The following is an 18475-nucleotide window of genomic DNA, read 5'->3' as shown; positions in this document are numbered from 1 at the left end:
CTCAGTGATTCAAGTTGACAAATAAATGCTGCACTCATGGAATGACATGCTTTGAGCACTACTGAAAAGTGCTATTTACATGTGAAAAATGAATTTCATAAGCTGCATTTGCTATAGGCCTATTGTTTACCTTTTTGTTGGTGACACTTTGATATCTTGATAATATGCAGCTGTTTAAAGGGAAAATCCAAAGATGAAACAATAACAAAACGGTCGTCCTACCTCTGTTTTGGTAAAAAGCTGAGGAATGGGCCTGGAGAAATGTAACCACTCTCAGATTAAGACAGAGCTATGAATGCAATTACTGACCATCCATGATTTAAAAATGATTGTTTTGACCATGTTATGAGGCTACATTTACAATGTTTACAAACATTGGGGGAAAACAAGCTTATATTTTTGGTTCTCATGGAGTGTGACAGTTGAACTCATGAGGCATTTATATTCTTCAAGAATCAATGGATATATACACTAACGTTCATAAGTTTAGGGGCACTTAGAAATGTCCTGGTTTTAGAAAGGAAATCACATTTGTCCCATTAAAATAACAGAAAATTGATCAGAAATACAGTGTTGCCATTGTTAATGTTGTAAATTACTATTGTAACTGGAAATGTCTACAGTTGAAGTCGGAGGTTTACATACACCTTAGCCAAATACATTTAAACTGTTTTTCACAATTCCTGACATTACATTCTCGTAAAAGAAATCCCTGTTTTAGGTCAGTTAGGATCACCACTTTATTTTTAGAATGTGAAATGTCAGAATAATAGTAGAGAGAATTATTTATTTCAACTTTTATTTCTTTCATCACATTCCCCAGTAGTTCAAAAGTTTACATACACTCAATTAGTATTTGGTAGCATTGCCTTAAATTGTTTGACTTGGGTCAAATGTTTCAGGTAGCCTTCCCCAAGCATCCTACAATAAGTTGGGTGAATTTTGTCCCATTCCTCCTGACAGAGCTGGTGTAACTGAATAAGGATTGTAGGCCTCTTTGCTCGCACACGCTTTTTCAGTTCTACCCACAAATGTTCTATAGGATTGAGGTCATGGCTTTGTGATGGCCACTCCAATACCTTGACCTTGTTGTCCTTAAGCCATTTTGCCACAACTGTGAAGTATGCTTGGGGTCATGGAGTGGTTGAAAAACGAGTTTTAATGACTCTAACAAAAGTGTATGTAAACGTCCAACTTCAAGTGTGTGTGTGTGTGTGTGTGTGTGTGTGTATGGATGTAGCAACTACAGATTGCCCCTTTTAAGTATATCAAAAGTGTGCAAGCTTCCATTTGGTGTCCATTAGACATATGGATTTTTTTTTCATTAGCATCAATTAGATTGAGCAATAAAATCCCTAATTTATTCCATAGGCTTGGATCCGCACTATGCAGCTGTTGCAAAATCTAGTTTTCAAAAGTATCTGTAATCTGATTACAATATTTTTGCTGGTAACGTAACGATTTTACCGTTACCGTTTTTTGTAATCCCTTACACGTAATTAATTACATGTAATCCATTACTCCCCAACCCTGTTGATGGGTTAGAATCGATTTTCCAGCTCTGCAACACTAACTTGACCAAATTCAAAATAGCATTGTTACTGTAGATCTTGTATACACAAATATGATGATTCAATGTTGGCATTTCACTTCTGAGTTCTACTAGTGAAATAGTAATTGGAATGATTGGCACTATCTGAAGGTTTTGTTATAAGTGATCCCATCAACTTTTCTGCCCATAATATAATTGAAGGTACTGCAAAGTCTTTTCCCATTGTGTTTTGTCGTTTATCTTGGTTTGGTAATATAATTTAATATTTTTTGTTAAGTTTAGTCACAAAATCCCAACGGGACAGTAAAATGTCAAAATGTCTCAATTGATTGTTTGCCAACTCTTTTACCTAATTTCTTTAAACCATACAATTTTTCAATTAATTGTCAATCCAGGGGGCGTCAAACAGTTATCTTAATTAACAGGTACATGCTTGTCAACAATTGGCATTACTCATTTTTATTCAAACGTCCAGTGCTGTATCTGGATTCAATTCCTCGTACACATCAGACCAACATACATTTTTTACATCTTCGACAAGAAGATATAAGATCTCTTATAAATTACTTTAGGCCCAACCTTGAGCACTTTGGCTTTCCTTGTTATTGCCACAATGTTCACAATGGTCACTACAGCCAATGGGAACTGATATTGCTTTGGAGCAAAGCTCTCCAGCGTTAGTGAAGATATGATCAATCAGTCAGGCAGGCACTTGTGAGTGTCAGTTGGTATATCTGCGTGTGTGTGTGTTTGAAACTTTCTTTCCATTGAACATGCCATACAAATAAAGGCATTTTAATTAATTATACGAAGAGTGCCTTGGTCCTCCTTTCTTTTTGCTGCATTTGTGTGACGTTGTGCTGAAGCTACTGACTCAGAAGCTTGGCTCTCTCACTCCTCCCAAGCTTTTGGGAGGGAGCGTGGACATCTATGGCAGCTTGCATAGCTGGGATAGGTTACTTCTGCCTCTTGCACACATCTTCAGAGAAGTCCTCTTTGAGGAAGATGTTGGTTCCTCTCAAGTTTTTGGCAATCTCCAGAACAGCCATTTTGTCCTCGAACCTTAGGAACTTGACCACTATCGGTCTGAGTCTGTCACATTTGGTCACACAAAGGTAACCTACTGGTCACAGTAAAAAGGTCTGTTTTGATTGTTTGATTTGTTGACTAGCTATGTGACTCTCAAGGGCCTTACCTGAGAAAATCTTGGATCAGCTAAAAGATTTAAAAAAAATGTTTTTTAAATATACAGTTGAAGTCGGAAGTTTACATACACTTACGTAGCTAAACTAAGGATTTCAGTGTATCATCAATCTTATTAACACAACTATTATTAGCGTTCTGCAGCAATATTATGCCTACTATATAGACACCAATGGAGGCCGCTCAGGGGAGGACGGCTCATAGTAATGGCTGGACTAGCTGGAAATGTTCATTTTTTACCTTTATTTAACTAGACAAGTTAAGAACAAATTATTATTTACAATAGCGGCCTACCGCAGCCCAACCCTAACGATGCTGGGCCAATTGTGCACTGCCCTATGGGACTCCCAATCACAGCCAGTTGTGATACAGCCTGGAATCGAACCACGGTCTGTAGTGACGCCTCTAGCACTGAGATACAGTGCCTTAGACCGCTGCACCACTCGGGAGCCCCTGGAATGGTGTTGAATGGCTTGAATGGAGTATAGTGGCTGGAAATGTATCATACATATCACTCCATTCCAGCCATTATTATGAGCCAACCTCCCCTCAGCAGCCTACACTGACAGACAGAGAGGGAGTTGACTATTGTCATAACTGGGTTGTTCCACAAAAAGTTCCTTTTGCGTCCCTTTGATATTTTAATTAGAAGTTGTCCACCAATATTGAATTTTAAAGGCTTGTTATAATAAATGAAGTTCCCTATAATACAGATCATACTGAGAATGTTTTATATGAGGAATTTTGGCACTTTAGCAAGCCTTTAAACATTTTGTCATGTCCCTCCGTCAACCCTGTATCACTTTAGGAAGATTTTAACCCACTTAATCCCAAAATGTATCCAAGTTCACCCTCATCGTGAAGTCCTAGTTATTTTGTTGCTTTGACAGTCATTTCTGAAGAAAATTATTTATTGAATGTGATTAATGATTAATTTACGTCTGTCCCTCATTAAGGTCAACCCTGTTACGTGAAACTATTCAACCCTGTTATGGTCAACCCTGTTATGGTGAAACTATTCCTTTTAAAATATTTTAACATTTAATAGTAAAAAAGCAGGTCAGCTGGTTCTACTCTTTTTGGAAATTTTTTGGTGTTTTGTGGTGGAAAACTGAGTGGGTAGATTAGAAAATGTCAACCCTGTTACCCATAGACAGGCTAGAATTGTTTTTATAATTTCAATTTTTTTGTGAATCTTGATTCAATTGCCACTCCCGGTCGTACACAGCAAGCTCCCATTCCCCCGGTCACAAGTAGATTTATGGCTGATTTAAGAAGAAATCGTCAACCCTGTTACTTTATTTGGCACTTACTATAGTATTTTTTTTTAAATCAGTTAACCTCTTATGAAGTTGAACATGTGCTCTTTCTGACAGAATGTTCAAATTAAGTATTTTCAACCAGGCACTGAATTGGTGGAATGACCCAACTGACATTTTGAAGCAATTTTCCTCCCTGGAATTTATTTTGTGATACCAGTATTCTGCGCAAAGGAAAAGCAACACTGACTCTTAACCTGTATTTCCCGATAAGAAGAACTAGTCTACAGGCTGCACCTACAAAATGATTCACCCTGGCAGGAGAGCTCTAGAACCTTTTACAGATCTCCTCTTCTATCTGGTGGTGGTTGTTCTGAATTGCAGGCAAAGTTTTTTTAAATGTAGAATAATAAAAGCGCTTGTGTGCTTTAATGTACTGTTAAAACCATGCATCAAACTTTACACACAAACTACTTAAAAGTTGCCCGTGATTATTACGATACATTTTTGGGGTCTCACTTTATTTGGATCGTCCATCTGTAGATGGTCATACTATATGTTGATAAGCAACTGCTTGCTAAGGTGAAGGTTAGGTTTTGAATAAGGGTTAGGGCTAGGGTAAGGGTTAATGTTGAGGGTTAGGATCAGGGTTAAGTTTAGGGTTAGAGCTAGGGTTAGTTGAAATGTTACTGATAGTCTGTTGAGGATGTACAACTGGACTATCAAAATTAAAGTGTTACCCATTTTTGTGGTCATATCACTCCCACTACTTGACTAACATGTGAGTCACGTGTTGAAGTGCCAGACACGTGTTGGCAACGTGCCAAATTCTTTGACAGTGAAAACACTCCAAAAAGCTTCTCAAATGATTGCGTAACATTTTCAGTCAATCACTACTTGTTTTGTTTGCATTTCAACAAATCAATCTAAAGATCAGTCTGTCTGTCAGGTGACAGGCCAGAGATTAACATGGCTTATAAAAGGCGAAATATTCCCTTGTCTCCCTCTGTACACACACACACACACACACACACAGTAGATAAACAAGACAACATTGCAATATGAGTGCATCAACCATCTTTATTCGGCATTTCTTACATGCTACACCACCTAACAGTCCACAGTCAGAATGAACGTGTTCTGTACAAAGCATCAGGTGTTCTAGGTGACAGTTGTCTTCCCCTAGAGCCCTTCATTAAGTACAGAATGGATTCAAACAATCGTTCAATCTTTTCTGTTTACCCACCTCTCATTCTAGACGGTTTCTTTTGCTAGTTAAAAAGTGTTCCCGATCATTTGTTAGTCGAAAAAAAGTGTTCACTATTTTGTTAGTTGAAAACAGTTCTCTGTTTTGCTAGTTCACAAAGAGTGCATTATACATATGTGCAATATTGCCAAACTAAAATAACTCAGTGACTAACTAAACACACATCCTCACAGCTGTAAGCAATGGATACTGACGTTTGAAAGCTTTATCTACATAACACACTACTGCTCCAAAACACCTGAGAGTTAATTAAATTGCAAAAGTAAAATGTTAGTGAGATCCCAATTTTTTTGGAGGCCTAATAAAAAAAATCTGAACTATCAATAATGTATTTGGACCAAATTGGTTTTGCTAACACTGAGTATAACAACTTTGGTTCAGGTCTATCTCTCCCAGCCATCATGCCAGTTTGTTCAGCATAGGCAACTACTACTACATACTCCTTCCAAAGCTCTCGATATTTTGAACTTTAGGGGGTGGTCATATTATAAGTCCCTCCCGTTCCCCTCTCCCCAGCCGGACATCAGACAGACGCCACTAGAGCGTAGTTTCTGCGCCTGCCTTCACTGTGGATGGAGGGAGCAAAACAGAGCAGGAGAAACGTTAACATAATCACCCCATACACTCCTGGGAGGGTGACACCAACGCACTGACAGAGATGGTGGAGGACACCCACCTTGCCATCACTATGGTCACATCTCAAATGCAATCCTTTCCCCCATATCGTAATGGGTTTAGGCTTGGCATTCACCTACCACACCCAATGTGTGTCCTCCCATCTCTCCCTGTCAGGGGTGGCTTCACGGTCCCAGGGTAATACTAGTTGGTAAGATGTTATAAGAGCGGTTCGCCCCGGGTGTTTGTCTCACAGATGTTAATCTGAGGCCTATAAGGTATAGCAAGGTAACTGTCACAGAGCCATGGCCCTGCTTACAGCAGCCCTCACCCTCAGCTCTCAACACCCAGGGGTCAGGCTCACATGACTGGCTGAGGCTGCTGTCAGTCAGCGAGGGACGAGCGTCACTGTCAGGTCTCCCTGAGGCCTATCAGTCCCTGTCACTGTCAGGAGGCGGGCAGCGCCTCATCACAGTGTCAGAGCCCGATTGGCTCGTTGCTCACCCCATCGCCAAACAGCCTCCGTCAGTGTCAGCATCAGCTGGCCTTGGAAGAGGGACTTAGATCAGACCCCTCCTTCCACTGTCAGCTGTGCTCCGCCTTTCACCTGGACTTCCCCTTCACTCAGGGATTCTGCATAATATGGCCTCGCTGCCCTTCCTGGGGCATCTGGCCCAGTTGCACTGCCTGCTGACCCATATGCTCCTGACCAACGTGCAACTGGCCATGGGCCTGGCCGTGTTGGAGCCCCTCAGTGTCATGTTGGTGCTGCTGCTCGGCCCCATGATCACGACCGTGACCGCGCCCCATCCCCCTCTCACCATGGTGATCGTGACCATGGCGGTTGCCATTGTGACCATGGCGGTTGCCATTGTGACCGTGACCATGGTGATGATGGCCGTGTCCACCATGAGTTGTCTCCCTTCCGGTGACTGGCTTCTCCTCTCCCTCAGGCTTTGCCTCTACTGTCCTGTTGCACTCTGCTGGGATCTCCTTGCTCTGTGTGGGGAAAAGAGGGGTCTCGGTTTGTTTTCCATAACTCAGAGCTAATTCTCACATACAAACACAGACACGCCCAGTGTGTGTGTGTACCTCATACGTGCAGTCCCCACAGACGCGTGTGCAGTAGGTCTCCTTGATGGCGTTCTCTACATAGGGAGTACCCAGGATGGAGTAGGGCAGGGAGATATGGTAGGTCAGACGACCACATCTGGGTGAGAGACAGAGAGAGAAGAGAGCGAGAGAAGGATAATTGTTAGGGGAACAGACAGCATGATGAGCACGGTTTGTATTTCTGAGAAGACTGACCGCAGACAGACAGAGAGACCACAGTCTGGAGCTGACCTGTCATAGATGAGGAAGTCATCCTTCTCTCCGGCCAGGGTCTGCCACACATCTTCCTGTTTGGGCTGTTGTTTGTATAGCGTGATGTTCTCAGACAGTTTCTGCCTCAGCAGGGTGTGTAGGCGCTGGGCCTGCTCCCCCTGGTGGTTCACCACCATATAGGTCACATTCTCCAGACCCTGACCCTCCAGCTTCAGGCGCAGCCCATCCAATCTGCTCAGAGGAACACGACAGGGAAGTGAAACGTGAGGATACGGAGAGATGGTCAAAAGTAATCACCAAATAACAAAAAGAACAGGCATAACAACCACACTCCACTATAGGTAGGAAAGTGGCTAAGGGTCCAAAATGGAACCGAGCCCTATCTGGTTCACTTACAAGGATGCCTGCACCAAGCAGAACAATCAACTGGCCTGGAGTAGGGCCACCACCGTGACCTGGCCCATGACCTCCTTCATAGGCTCCACCTCCCCAATACTCCAACCAGGTGGCTGCTTACAGCGGGTCCCTTCCCCCTCACTCTCTGTTCCGCCCCCAGGGAGCAGGCAGAGAGCCAGGAGCAGGCTTAGTCCCACCCACATCACGGTGCTGCACCGCAGGCTTGATCTGCTGAGGGGGTGCATATATATATATAAAGCAAGTCAGGTACGAGTCTGCTCAGGTAATGAGGACAGGGTTTGTAGAGTAGTTCAATGCCATGTCACAATTTTCTGTGTCCCAATACTGTGCCTGGTAGTAGGACACAAGATAGTTAAAGATCAACTCAATTTTGGCTTGCGTCCCAATCTTCCTAAATTTCGTCTCTTTCCCTTATCAGACGTATTAATTAAAAGCAATGCTGCCTGGAAATCAGTTGTATCAATGGCATTAAAAAAAAAAGACAGAAGGGTATTTATTTGCTGACATGAAAAGGTAATGAGGGATTAGTATGAAATGTTTTACATTTCTAGACTTATTATAGGGATAGATATTGTTGTTTTTTGTTATTTTAGAAAGTATATTGCACAACCAAAGGCATACTGATGAACGGCAGAAAATCAAAGTTCGGTGAGGCTGGGTAAGTGCAGAAAGTTCTCTTTCGCTCTCCGCGTATTCATATTTTAGAAACACACAATTGCCAATCAACTGGAAATGATCAAATACAGCCTATATGCCATATGGAGACAACACAAGCAAAACAGCAAAGCTAAAGAAGTAGAAAAACACTTTGTCTCAATTTGTTCAAGTGATCGGGTATCACAGGGTTATATACGTCAAAAAGAGAGCGAGTTAATTAAGCTCGGTCTTATCAACATGCACAAAAAGTTAGGAAATGATTTTGCAGTCACTTACTGTCTAGTAAAAAGTCCCTCGGTCGGCTCAGCTCGGTCTAGCAGTAGCTTCTGGAAGAACAACAACCCTCAACTCGCTCTGCTCTCCCTTTTATGCTAGCAGTGTTGTTTTCCTGCCTGCCCGAAAGGAGGACAAAGTTCAACAAGGGGTCTGTGCAGATTCCTGCACTACAGCAGTTTAATAAGTAACTTTTTTGTAATACCATCATACTGTAGTTAATAGTTTATGGTCATCACATTTGAATTGAAAAGTGTTTATGAAGGGAGTACACAGAACACATGGAAAGTAATCTCGGCCACCAGCCAGCTCTCTGTCTGTCGAACTTTCTGGTTTCACAGCGCCTCCGAACCGGACTTGATTGAAAGTCAAGTCAAAGCGCGAGCAACTCGAGCGTGTGAAAGGGTTACATGGAAAGAAAGTCAACTCTCTCGTGACAGCTTTATAGTTGTCTGTTGTCTGCCATTGCATTAGGAAAATAAAGACATGACTAAAACGTAATTGCCCAATATTTTCCCCTTAATTCGATTTTTTCACTACTGCATGATCACCTCTGTCTCATTCATTGGCCTGAAACAGAATGGTTAAACAACAAAACATTCTGACTGTTTTTCTCTGGAGGGGAAAAGTGAAAAAAGGGAGTGAGGGGAGAGAGTGGGGGTTGGCCAGTGTCCAGCACGTTATGCAGGCCAACACAAATGCATTGGCTGATTGCCTAACTGGACACAGACACAAAACAGAGAACTCTAACACAGAGGAGAAAGTGTGTGTGTTTGTATTAAAGTGAGGAGAGTACACAGGTAAAATGGAAAAAAAACATGTATGGACTTGCTGCCCGTGAAAGCTACACTGTGTTGTAAATAAATGCAAGACAAACCCCAAAGTTGTCCTATGAACTGTCTGGCAGCATGCACAGAGAAAGGCAATGATGAAGAGGTTTTAGCAACCAAAAGGCTTATCTTCGAGCACAGTGACCTAAAAGTAATCATTTCTATAGTGTTTGAGAGATAAGCAGCACACCTGGTTAAAATGGTATGCACATGTTCAGTGCATGATATTGGAAATATGTATCTGATTGGATGCGCATAGTTTTATTGGCAGGCCCTCATTGGTTGTTTGCCAAGGTATTCTAGTGTGCTTCCTTTGAGCAGGTTAGGATGGACTTGAAACCGGCTATGTTGTATCTGCTGTCATGTTGGAAATAAACCTCTTTGGGATGTTAATGCTTTATACTATTGAGTTTCTCTTTGCAATAACTAAAAATAACCCTGCTTCCTTTAACAAGGGATGCAACAGATTGGCAACAGAGGTAATGGAGTTTTTGTCCGAAGGGGAACAGAGCGAGCAAGAACTTTAGCTCCATCGACACAGTCTGTGTAGAAAAGCTAGCACCGAAGATGGCGTTCGGCAAGGCCGAGGATTTTCATTTTGAGGAAAGTGAGGAAAGTTTAGAAGCCTATTTGGAATGGTTGGAACAGTATTTTGAAGCTAATGGGCTCAAGTCTAAAGCCATTTTTCTGACGATTGTTGGCAGAAAGACTCACAATTTGTTAATGGACTTATGTGCGCCACAGAACCAAGTGAAAAAATGCTGTTGAAAATATTCATTTTATTGCTGAAAGATGCAAGTTTCATGCAAGGAGTTAACTGAGAGGGAGTCGATAAGTGAGTACTTAGTTTTCTTAAACTAGCTATCAGCCACATTCGGTCACTTTCTTGAAGAGTCATTACTTGATAGATTTGTGTGCAGTGTTTAAAAGTGCATAGCTGAGAGACCGTTTACTGAACGTAGCTCACACAAAAAAAAGTAACATTAGCACTTGCTGTGGATATGCAATTTTTCTTTTGAAATAACGAAGAAAAGTGCACAGCAGTTTTCACAAAATACTTTTAAAGCAAATGCAGTTGAGAAGAAAACCATTGCCAAGAAAATGGAAGCAACAGGTAAACCATGTTACCATTGCGCTGGAAAAGGGCACAACCCAGAATAGTGCCACTACAAAGATTTTGAGCGTCGGGATTGCAAGAAGAAATGACACATAGCCAGGGCATGCCGCTCGCGTCAAGTGGGAAACAATGACACGAAGCAAGCGAATTGGAACAAGCATCTGGATGCTACTGAAAGAGAAGCCTACTTACTGCAACTGTAGGAAGATGAGAGCAACAATGTCATTTCCGGTCACAACTTGTAGACTTGTTTAGGTGCTGCTGTGCGGTTTGTTGCTAACCTTATGGTTTTAACTTTTTAATGACCGTTTTATATATACACACGTGTGTCTCCCCCCCCCCCCCTCTCACTCAACTTTTTTCATGAAACTTTTTCACACCGGACGTGATTGGTCAGGACCTCCACCAACCGAAGCTAAGTAGTAACATTAACATTATGCCTTCTAATTGCAGTCACTGTACTCATAATATTCAGGAGAACGATTGCCTTATGGCAAGGATAGCTGTGCTGCAAGCCCAGCTTCAGACGCAATCACTCGCCAAGGGTAATTTAAGTGTAGGAAAGGATGAAACAGCGTCTGTGCCACCAATAAGTACAGATAGTAGTATAAATCCCCTCGCACAGTCACCACAACCGGACAATTTTCTCATGACTTCTGGAGGAAAATGCTGTAGGAATTGCTTAACCGGTGTCTCTAATTCAGCCGACAGAAACTTTCAACCGTTTCTCCCCACTATGCAACGGGTCGGAGTCAGAGGCCGAGCCTTCCCTGGTCTCTCCTCCTCCCGTTACGGGGTCTGAGACGCCGAAGCCTCCCACCATTAGCTCTGACAAATTGAAAACCCTAGTCATTGGCAACTCCATTACCCACAGTATTAGACTTAAAACGAATCATCCAGCGATCATACACTGTTTACAAAGGGGCAGGGCTTCCGATGTTAAGGCTAATCTGGAGATGGTGCTGGCTAAGGCTAAAACTGGCGAGTGTAGAGAGTATAGGGATATTGTTATCCACGTCGGCACCAGCGATGTTAGGATGAAACAGTCAGAGGTCACCAAGCACAACATAGCTTCAGTGTGTAAATCAGCTGGAAAGATGTCAGCATCAAGTAATTGTCTCTGGCCCCCTCCCAGTTAGGGGGAGTGTTGAGCTCCACAGCAGAGTCGCACAACTCAATCGCTGGTTGAAAACTGTTTTCTGCCCCTCCCAAAAGATAGAATTTGTAGATAATTGGCCCTCTTTCTGGGACCAATCCTGGCCTGCTGAGGAGTGACGGACTCCATCCTAGCTGGAGGGGTGCTCTCATCTTATCTACAAACATAGACAGGGCTCTAACTCCCCTAGCTCCACAATGAGATATGGTGCAGGCCAGGCAGCAGGCTGTTAGCCAGCCTGACAGTTTAGTGGAGTCTGCCACTAGCACAGTCAGTGTGGCCAGCACAGCTATCCCCATTGAGACAGTGTCTGTGCCTCGATCTAAGTTGGGCAAAACTTAACATGGTGGTGTTTGCCTTAGCAATCTCACTGGAACAAAGGCCTCCTCCATTCCTGTCATTATTGAAAGAGATTGTGATATCTCACATCTCAAAATAGGGCTACTTAATATTAGATCCCTCACTTCCAAGGCAGTTATAGACAATGAACTAATCACTGATCATAATCTTGATGTGATTGGCCTGACTGAAACATGGCTTAAGCCTGACGAATTTACTGTGTTAAATGAGGCCTCATCTCCTGGTTAGATTAGTGACCATATCCCCCGCGCATCCCGCAAAGGCGGAGGTGATGCTAAAATTCACAATAGCAAATTTCAATTTACACAAAAAAAAGCGACTGAGTTTTTGTCTTTTGAGTTTCTAGTCATGAAATCTATACTGCCTACCTAATCACTTTTTATAGTTACTGTTTACAGGCCTCCTGGGCCATATACAGCGTTCCTCACTGAGTTCCCTGAATTCCTATCAGACCTTGTAGTCATGGCAGATAATATTCTAATTTTTGGTGACTTTAATATTCACATGGAAAAGTCCACAGACCACTCCAAAAGGCTTTCGGAGCCATCATCAACTCAGTGGGTTTTTTCCAACATGTCTCTGGACATAGTCACTGCCACAGTCATACTCTGGACCTAGTTTTTCCTGTGGAATAAATGTTGTGGATCTTAATGTTTTTTCTCATAATCCTGGACTATCGGACCACCATTTTATTACATTTGCAATCGCAACAAATAATCTGCTCAGACCCCAACCAAGGATCATCAAAAGCCGTGTTATAAATTCTCGGACAACCCAAAGATTCCTAGATGCCCTACCGACTCCCTCCACCTACCCGAGGACGTCAGAGTACAAAAATCAGTTAACCACTTAACTGAGGAACTCAATTTAACCTTGCGTAATACCCTAGATGCAGTCGCACCCCTAAAAACAAAAAACATTTGTCATGAGATACTAGCTCCCTGGTATACAGAAAATACCCGAGCTCTGAAGCAAGCTTCCAGAAAGTCAGAGCAGAAATGGCGCCACACCAAACTGGAAGTCTTCCGACTAGCTTGGAAAGACAATACCATGCAGTATCGAAGAGCCCTCACTGCTGCGCGATCATCCTATTTTTCCAACTTAATTGAGGAAAATAAGAACAATCCTAAATTTATTTTTGATACTGTTGCAAAGTTAACTAGAAAGCAGCATTCCCCAAGAGAGGATGGCTTTCACTTCAGCAGTGATAAATTCATGAACTTCTTTGACGAAAAGACCATAATCATTAGAAAGCAAATTACGGACTCCTCTTTAAATCTGCGTATTCCTCCAAAGCTCAGTTGTCCTGAGTCTGCACAACACTGCCAGGACCTAGGATCAAGGGAGACACTCAAGTTTTTTAATACTATATCTCTTGACACATTGATGAAAATAATCATGGCCTCTAAACCTTCAAGGTGCATACTAAACCCTATTCCAACTAAACTACTGAAAGAGCTGCTTCCTGTGCTTGGCCCTCCTATTTTGAACATAATAAATGGCTCTCTATCCACCGGATGTGTACCAAACTCACGAAAAGTGGCAGTAATAGCCACTCCTGAAAAAGCCAAACCTTGACCCAGAAAATATTTAAAAAACTATCGGCCTATATCGAATCTCCCATTCCTCGCAAACATTTTTGAAAAAGCTGTTGCGCTGCAACTCACTGCCTTCCTGTAGACAAACATTTTTATACGAAACTTTTCAGTCTGGTTTTAGACCCCATCATAGCACTGAGACTGCACTTGTGAAGGTGGTAAATTACATTTTAATGGCGTCAGACTGAGGCTCTGCATCTGTCCTCGTGCTCCTAGACTTTAGTGCTGCTTTTGATACCATCGCTCACCACATTCTTTTGGAGAGATTGGAAACCCAAATTAGTCAAGACGGACAAGTTCTGGCCTGGTTTAGATCTTATCTGTCGGAAAGATATCAGTTTGTGTCTGTAGATGGTTTGTCCTCTAACAAATCAACTGTAAATTTCGGTGTTCCTCGAGGCTCCGTTTTAGGACCACTATTGTTTTCACTATATATTTTTACCTCTTGGTGATGTCATTCAGAAACATAATGTTAACTTTCACTGCTATGCAGATGACACACAGCTGTACATTTTGATTGCCCTCCCTGGAAGCCTGTGTTGCAGACATAAGGAATTGGATGGCGACAAATGTTCTACTTTTAAACTCAGACAAAATACAGATGCTAGTTCAAGGTTCCAAGAAACAAAGAGATCTTCTGTTGAATCTGACAATTAATCTTGATGGTTGTACAGTTGTCTCAAATAAAACTGGGAAGGACCTCGGCGTTACTCTGGACCCTGAGCTCTCTTTTGACGAATATATCAAGACTGTTTCAAGGACAGCTTTTTTCCATCTACGTAACATTGCAAAAATCCGAAACTTTCTTTCCCCCCCAAAATTAATCCATTATTTTGTCACTTCTAGGTTAGACTACTGCAATGCTTTACTTTCCGGCTACCCGGATAAAGCACTAAATAAACTTCAGTTAGTGCTAAACACGGCTGCTAGAATCTTGACTACAACCAAAAAATGTGATCATATTACTCCAGTGCTAGCCTCACTACACTGGCTTCCTGTTAAGGCTAGGGCTGATTTCAAAGTTTTACTGCTAACCTACAAAGCATTACATGGGCTTGCTCCTACCTATCTTTCCGATTTGGTCCTGCCGTACATACCTACATGTACGCTATGGTCACAAGACACAGGCCTTCTTACTGTCCCTAGAATGTCTAAGCAAACAGTTAGAGCAACATTTTTATGGAATGGTCTGCCTATCCATGTGAGAGATGCAGACTCGGTCTCGACCTTTAAGTCTTTATTGAAGACTCATCTCTTCAGTAGGTCCTATGATTGAGTGTAGTCTGGCCCTATTACAGGGGCTGAGTCACTGGCTTACTGGTGATCTTCCATGCCATCCCTAGGAGGGGTGCGCCACTTGAGTGGGTTGAGTCACTGACGTGATCTTCCTGTTCGGGTTGGCGCCCCCCTTGGGTTCGTGCCATGGGGGAGATCTTCATGAGCTATACTCGGCCTTGTCTCCGGATAATAAGTTGGTGGTTGAAGATATTCCTCTAGTGGTGTGGGGGCTGTGCTTTGGCAAAGTGGGTGGGGTTATATCCTTCCTGTTTGGCCCTGTCCGGGGGTATCGTCAGACGGGGCCACAGTGTCTCCTGATCCCTCCTGTCTCAGCCTCCACTATTTATGCTGCAATAGTTTGTGTCGGGGGGCTAGGGTCAGTCGGCTATATCTGGAGTATTTCTCCTGTCTTATCCGGTGTCCTGTGTGAATTTAAGTATGCTCTCTCGGAGGAGGAGGAGGACCTGAGCCCTAGGACCATGTCTCAGGACTACCTGGCCCGATGACTCCTTGCTGTCCCCAGTCCACCTGGCTGCTGCTCCAGTTTCAACTGTTCTGCCTGCGGCTATGGAACCCTGACCTGTTCACCGGACGTGCTACCTTGTCCCAGACATGCTGTTTTCAACTCTCTAGAGACAGCAGGAGCGGTAGATACTCTGAATGATAGGCTATGAAAAGCCAACTGACATTTACTCTTGCTGTTTGGGGTTTTAGGCTGGGTTTCTGTGACATCAGCTGATGTAAGAAGGGCTTCATAAATTTGATTGATTGATTGATTAGCACCAGGCCAACGCACACCAGCGAGAGAGCGGACAAGAATGTCATCGCAACAGAGACGAGCATTGCGTCGCACTCAAGCGCCAGAGTGATGAGCATTACATCTCAAATGAGAGCCAGACGTCTGATAAAAGGGAGATCAGCCGTTTTCTTCACTGAATATGAGTCGGGTAACGTAAATGGAACTGAACTGTTTACATTAGATACAGGTAAAGACATGACTAAACCATACTGTGTGTACGTAAGGGTAGATGATGTGAGACTCAAAATGGAAGTTGATACAGGTGCAGCAGTTTCTGTGATATCAGAGAGGTTGTACAACCGCACATTCAAAAAGGCAAAAGCCCTGCAAACTGTTTAAAAAAAACATATAGTAAACAGTCACTAGTTCTAAGAGGGAAAATCTCAGTCAACGTCAAGTGTAATGGGAGCACAAAAAATGATAGACTTGCTGGAAATGGTCCTGCCCTGCTGAGTAGAGACTGGATCAGTCAGTTGAAGCTAGACTGGTCACATGTACACAGAGTAACAGCTGTAGAGACATTAGAGGGCTTGTGTGAAAAACATTCCTCTGTGTTTCAGCCAGAGTTGGGAATGCTAAAAGGCATCACAGCCAAGATACATGTAACTAAGGGGGCGGCACCTACGTTCTGCAAGCCTCGCCCAGTGCCGTATGCACTAACAGAAGCTGTTGAAAAACAGCTAGTCACGTTGGAGTCAGAAGGGTTTCTTACTCCTGTGAGTGGGCTGCTCCAAATTGTGTGTATACCAAAAACAGAAAATACTGTAAGAATATTAGCAGATTACAAGGTAACTATCATTCCGTGGCTGGAAGTACTCAGGACTTGTTCACAAAGCTGGCACGGGGTGAGAAGTTCGCAAAGCTGGATTTTTCATCAGGCATACCAGCAAGTACAGTTAGCTCCAAGCACTATCTCACCATTAATATGCATAAGGGGTTGTTTAAGGTCAAGAGGCGTCCTCATGGTGTCGCCTGTGGATCAGATACTACAAGGTATAGATGGGGTAATCTGCTATATTGATGATATACTTATCACAGTGTGTGACACAGTTGAGCACATGATAAATCTTGATGTGCTAAAAAGGCTGAAAGTGCAATCAAGGTTAAAAGAGAGAAATTGTATTTCTTCCAGAACAGCATAGCCTATCTAGGTCATGTGATAGAAGCAGAGGGAATACACCCCATGAAACAGAAAACTGAAGCTATTGAGAAGGCTCCCATTCCTACAAACACCACTGAGCTCAGGTCTTTTCTTTCGTTACTTAACTATTATGGCAAATTCATTCAAAATCTGTCTATCATAGTTAAGCCTATGACTGCTCTACTGCAGAAAGATGTCAAATGGAAATGGTCACAGAAAAGCCAAAGTGCTTTCGAGGAAGCTAAGAGACATCTACTTACTAGCCAGGTGTTAGTTCACTGCAACCTGGAGCTTCCGCTCATACTAGCCTGTGATGCTTCACTGGTAGGTCTTCTGGATGAGCATTTTCTTGTTTGCTTATGGCTGTATAGAGTGGGTTGAGTGTGGTCTTAGTGCCAGCATCGGTCTGTGGTGGTAAATAGACGGCTACGAATAATATATACTCAGCAAAAAAGAAACGTCCTCTCACTGTCAACTGCGTTTATTTTCAGCAAACTTAACGTGTAAATATTTGTATGAACATAACAAGATTCAACAACTGAGACAAACTGAACAATTTCCACAAAACAGAAATGGAATAATGTGTCCCTGAACAAAGGAGGGGGGGGGTCAAAATCAAAAGTAACAGTCAGTATCTGGCGTTGCCACCAGCAAAGTACTGCAGTGCATCTCCTCCTTATGGACTGCACCAGATTTGCCAGTTCTTGCTGTGAGAGGTTACCCCACTCTTCCACCAAGGCATCTGCAAGTTCCCGGACATTTCTGGGGGGGAATTGCCCTAGCCTTCACCCTCTGATCCAACAGGTCCCAGACGTGCTCATTGGGATTGAGATCCGGGCTCGTCGCTGGCCTTTGCAGAACACTGACATTCCGGTCTTGCAGGAAATCGCACACAGAACGAGTAGTATGGCTGATGGCGGAGGGAAACTCCCTCTCTCTCTCTCTCTCTGCTCTTCAGTAACAACCAAAGGAATGCCTTTGCAGCCAAAACTATAACACCCAAACAGTTAATATTGGAACAATATTTCTAAGATAGGAATGTTAAGAATGGTCAGTGGAAATAATCATGTCATATTGCTTTTCATTTTGTGAGGTTATTAAAAACCAAATACTGTAACTTAGGAAGAAAACCCCCTTCGGCTTTCAAGTTTCTATCCAATATGATGTTAATGCAATGTGAAGAAAGATTAAACTATTTCTGTTATGATAGGAATGTGATTTTGGTTTTCTAATGAATGTTTTTTCATGTCCGTTAGACATCAACTAAGCCACGCCCCGAATGAGGCCAGAAGAACGTGTCAGTGTGACGCAACCACCCTTTCTGACCAGAGTGCTTAAAAGGACTTGCTAAGAATTAACATCTTCAGACCAGCAGTGTTAGCTAAACATTACAAATGGTTGAAACTCCCAGACCAGAAAGCGTGCAGCTGTGGCTACTCGTTGAAATGGTTAGAAACTCTTAAACGCTCAACATTAGGTGAAGATGATAACCTCTCTAAACCAAAACATTGACAGTCTGCAGTTGTGCATGTAAAGGGGTAGAACTTTGACTACCTACCCAAGGAAGAAAAGAGGCGAGAAGCTCACCTCAGACTATCACTGGTACATCATTGAAGGCACGGACAAC

The 18475-nt window shown here is 42.8% G+C and overlaps 2 protein-coding genes across 3 annotated transcripts in view; one reads left to right on the top strand and one right to left on the bottom strand.

The window, feature by feature from the left end:
* Positions 1–5076: 5076 nt before the first annotated feature.
* On the bottom strand, positions 5077–8641 carry selenop (selenoprotein P). 2 transcript variants are annotated; one of them, XM_090237951.1, is made up of 5 exons: positions 8573–8641; positions 7619–7846; positions 7241–7453; positions 6989–7106; positions 5077–6895 (listed from the first exon to the last, which is right to left on the bottom strand). In XM_090237951.1, exons 2-5 carry the CDS (start codon positions 7819–7821, stop codon positions 6212–6214), a joined length of 1218 nt encoding a protein of 405 aa, XP_090094077.1. In that variant the 5' UTR covers positions 7822–7846; positions 8573–8641; the 3' UTR covers positions 5077–6211. The 2 variants fall into 2 exon arrangements, with proteins under 2 accessions (XP_090094077.1, XP_021462197.1); XM_021606522.3 differs by lacking the exon at positions 8573–8641 and having other exon boundaries at positions 7619–7849.
* Positions 8182–18475, top strand: part of zbtb35 (zinc finger and BTB domain containing 35) — a 26663-nt gene continuing 16369 nt past the window's right edge. The window contains exon 1 of the mRNA XM_021606520.3: positions 8182–8297. The gene's annotated coding sequence lies outside the window, so the exon portion shown is untranslated. The remainder of the gene's footprint in view (positions 8298–18475) is intronic.

This window comes from Oncorhynchus mykiss, chromosome 6 (genome assembly GCF_057628025.1).
Source record: "Oncorhynchus mykiss isolate SJ-2025 chromosome 6, ASM5762802v1, whole genome shotgun sequence".
Lineage (NCBI taxonomy): Eukaryota > Metazoa > Chordata > Actinopteri > Salmoniformes > Salmonidae > Oncorhynchus > Oncorhynchus mykiss.
The sequence above is the reverse complement of the archived record's forward strand: the minus strand, read 5'-3'. Positions and strand labels throughout refer to the sequence as shown.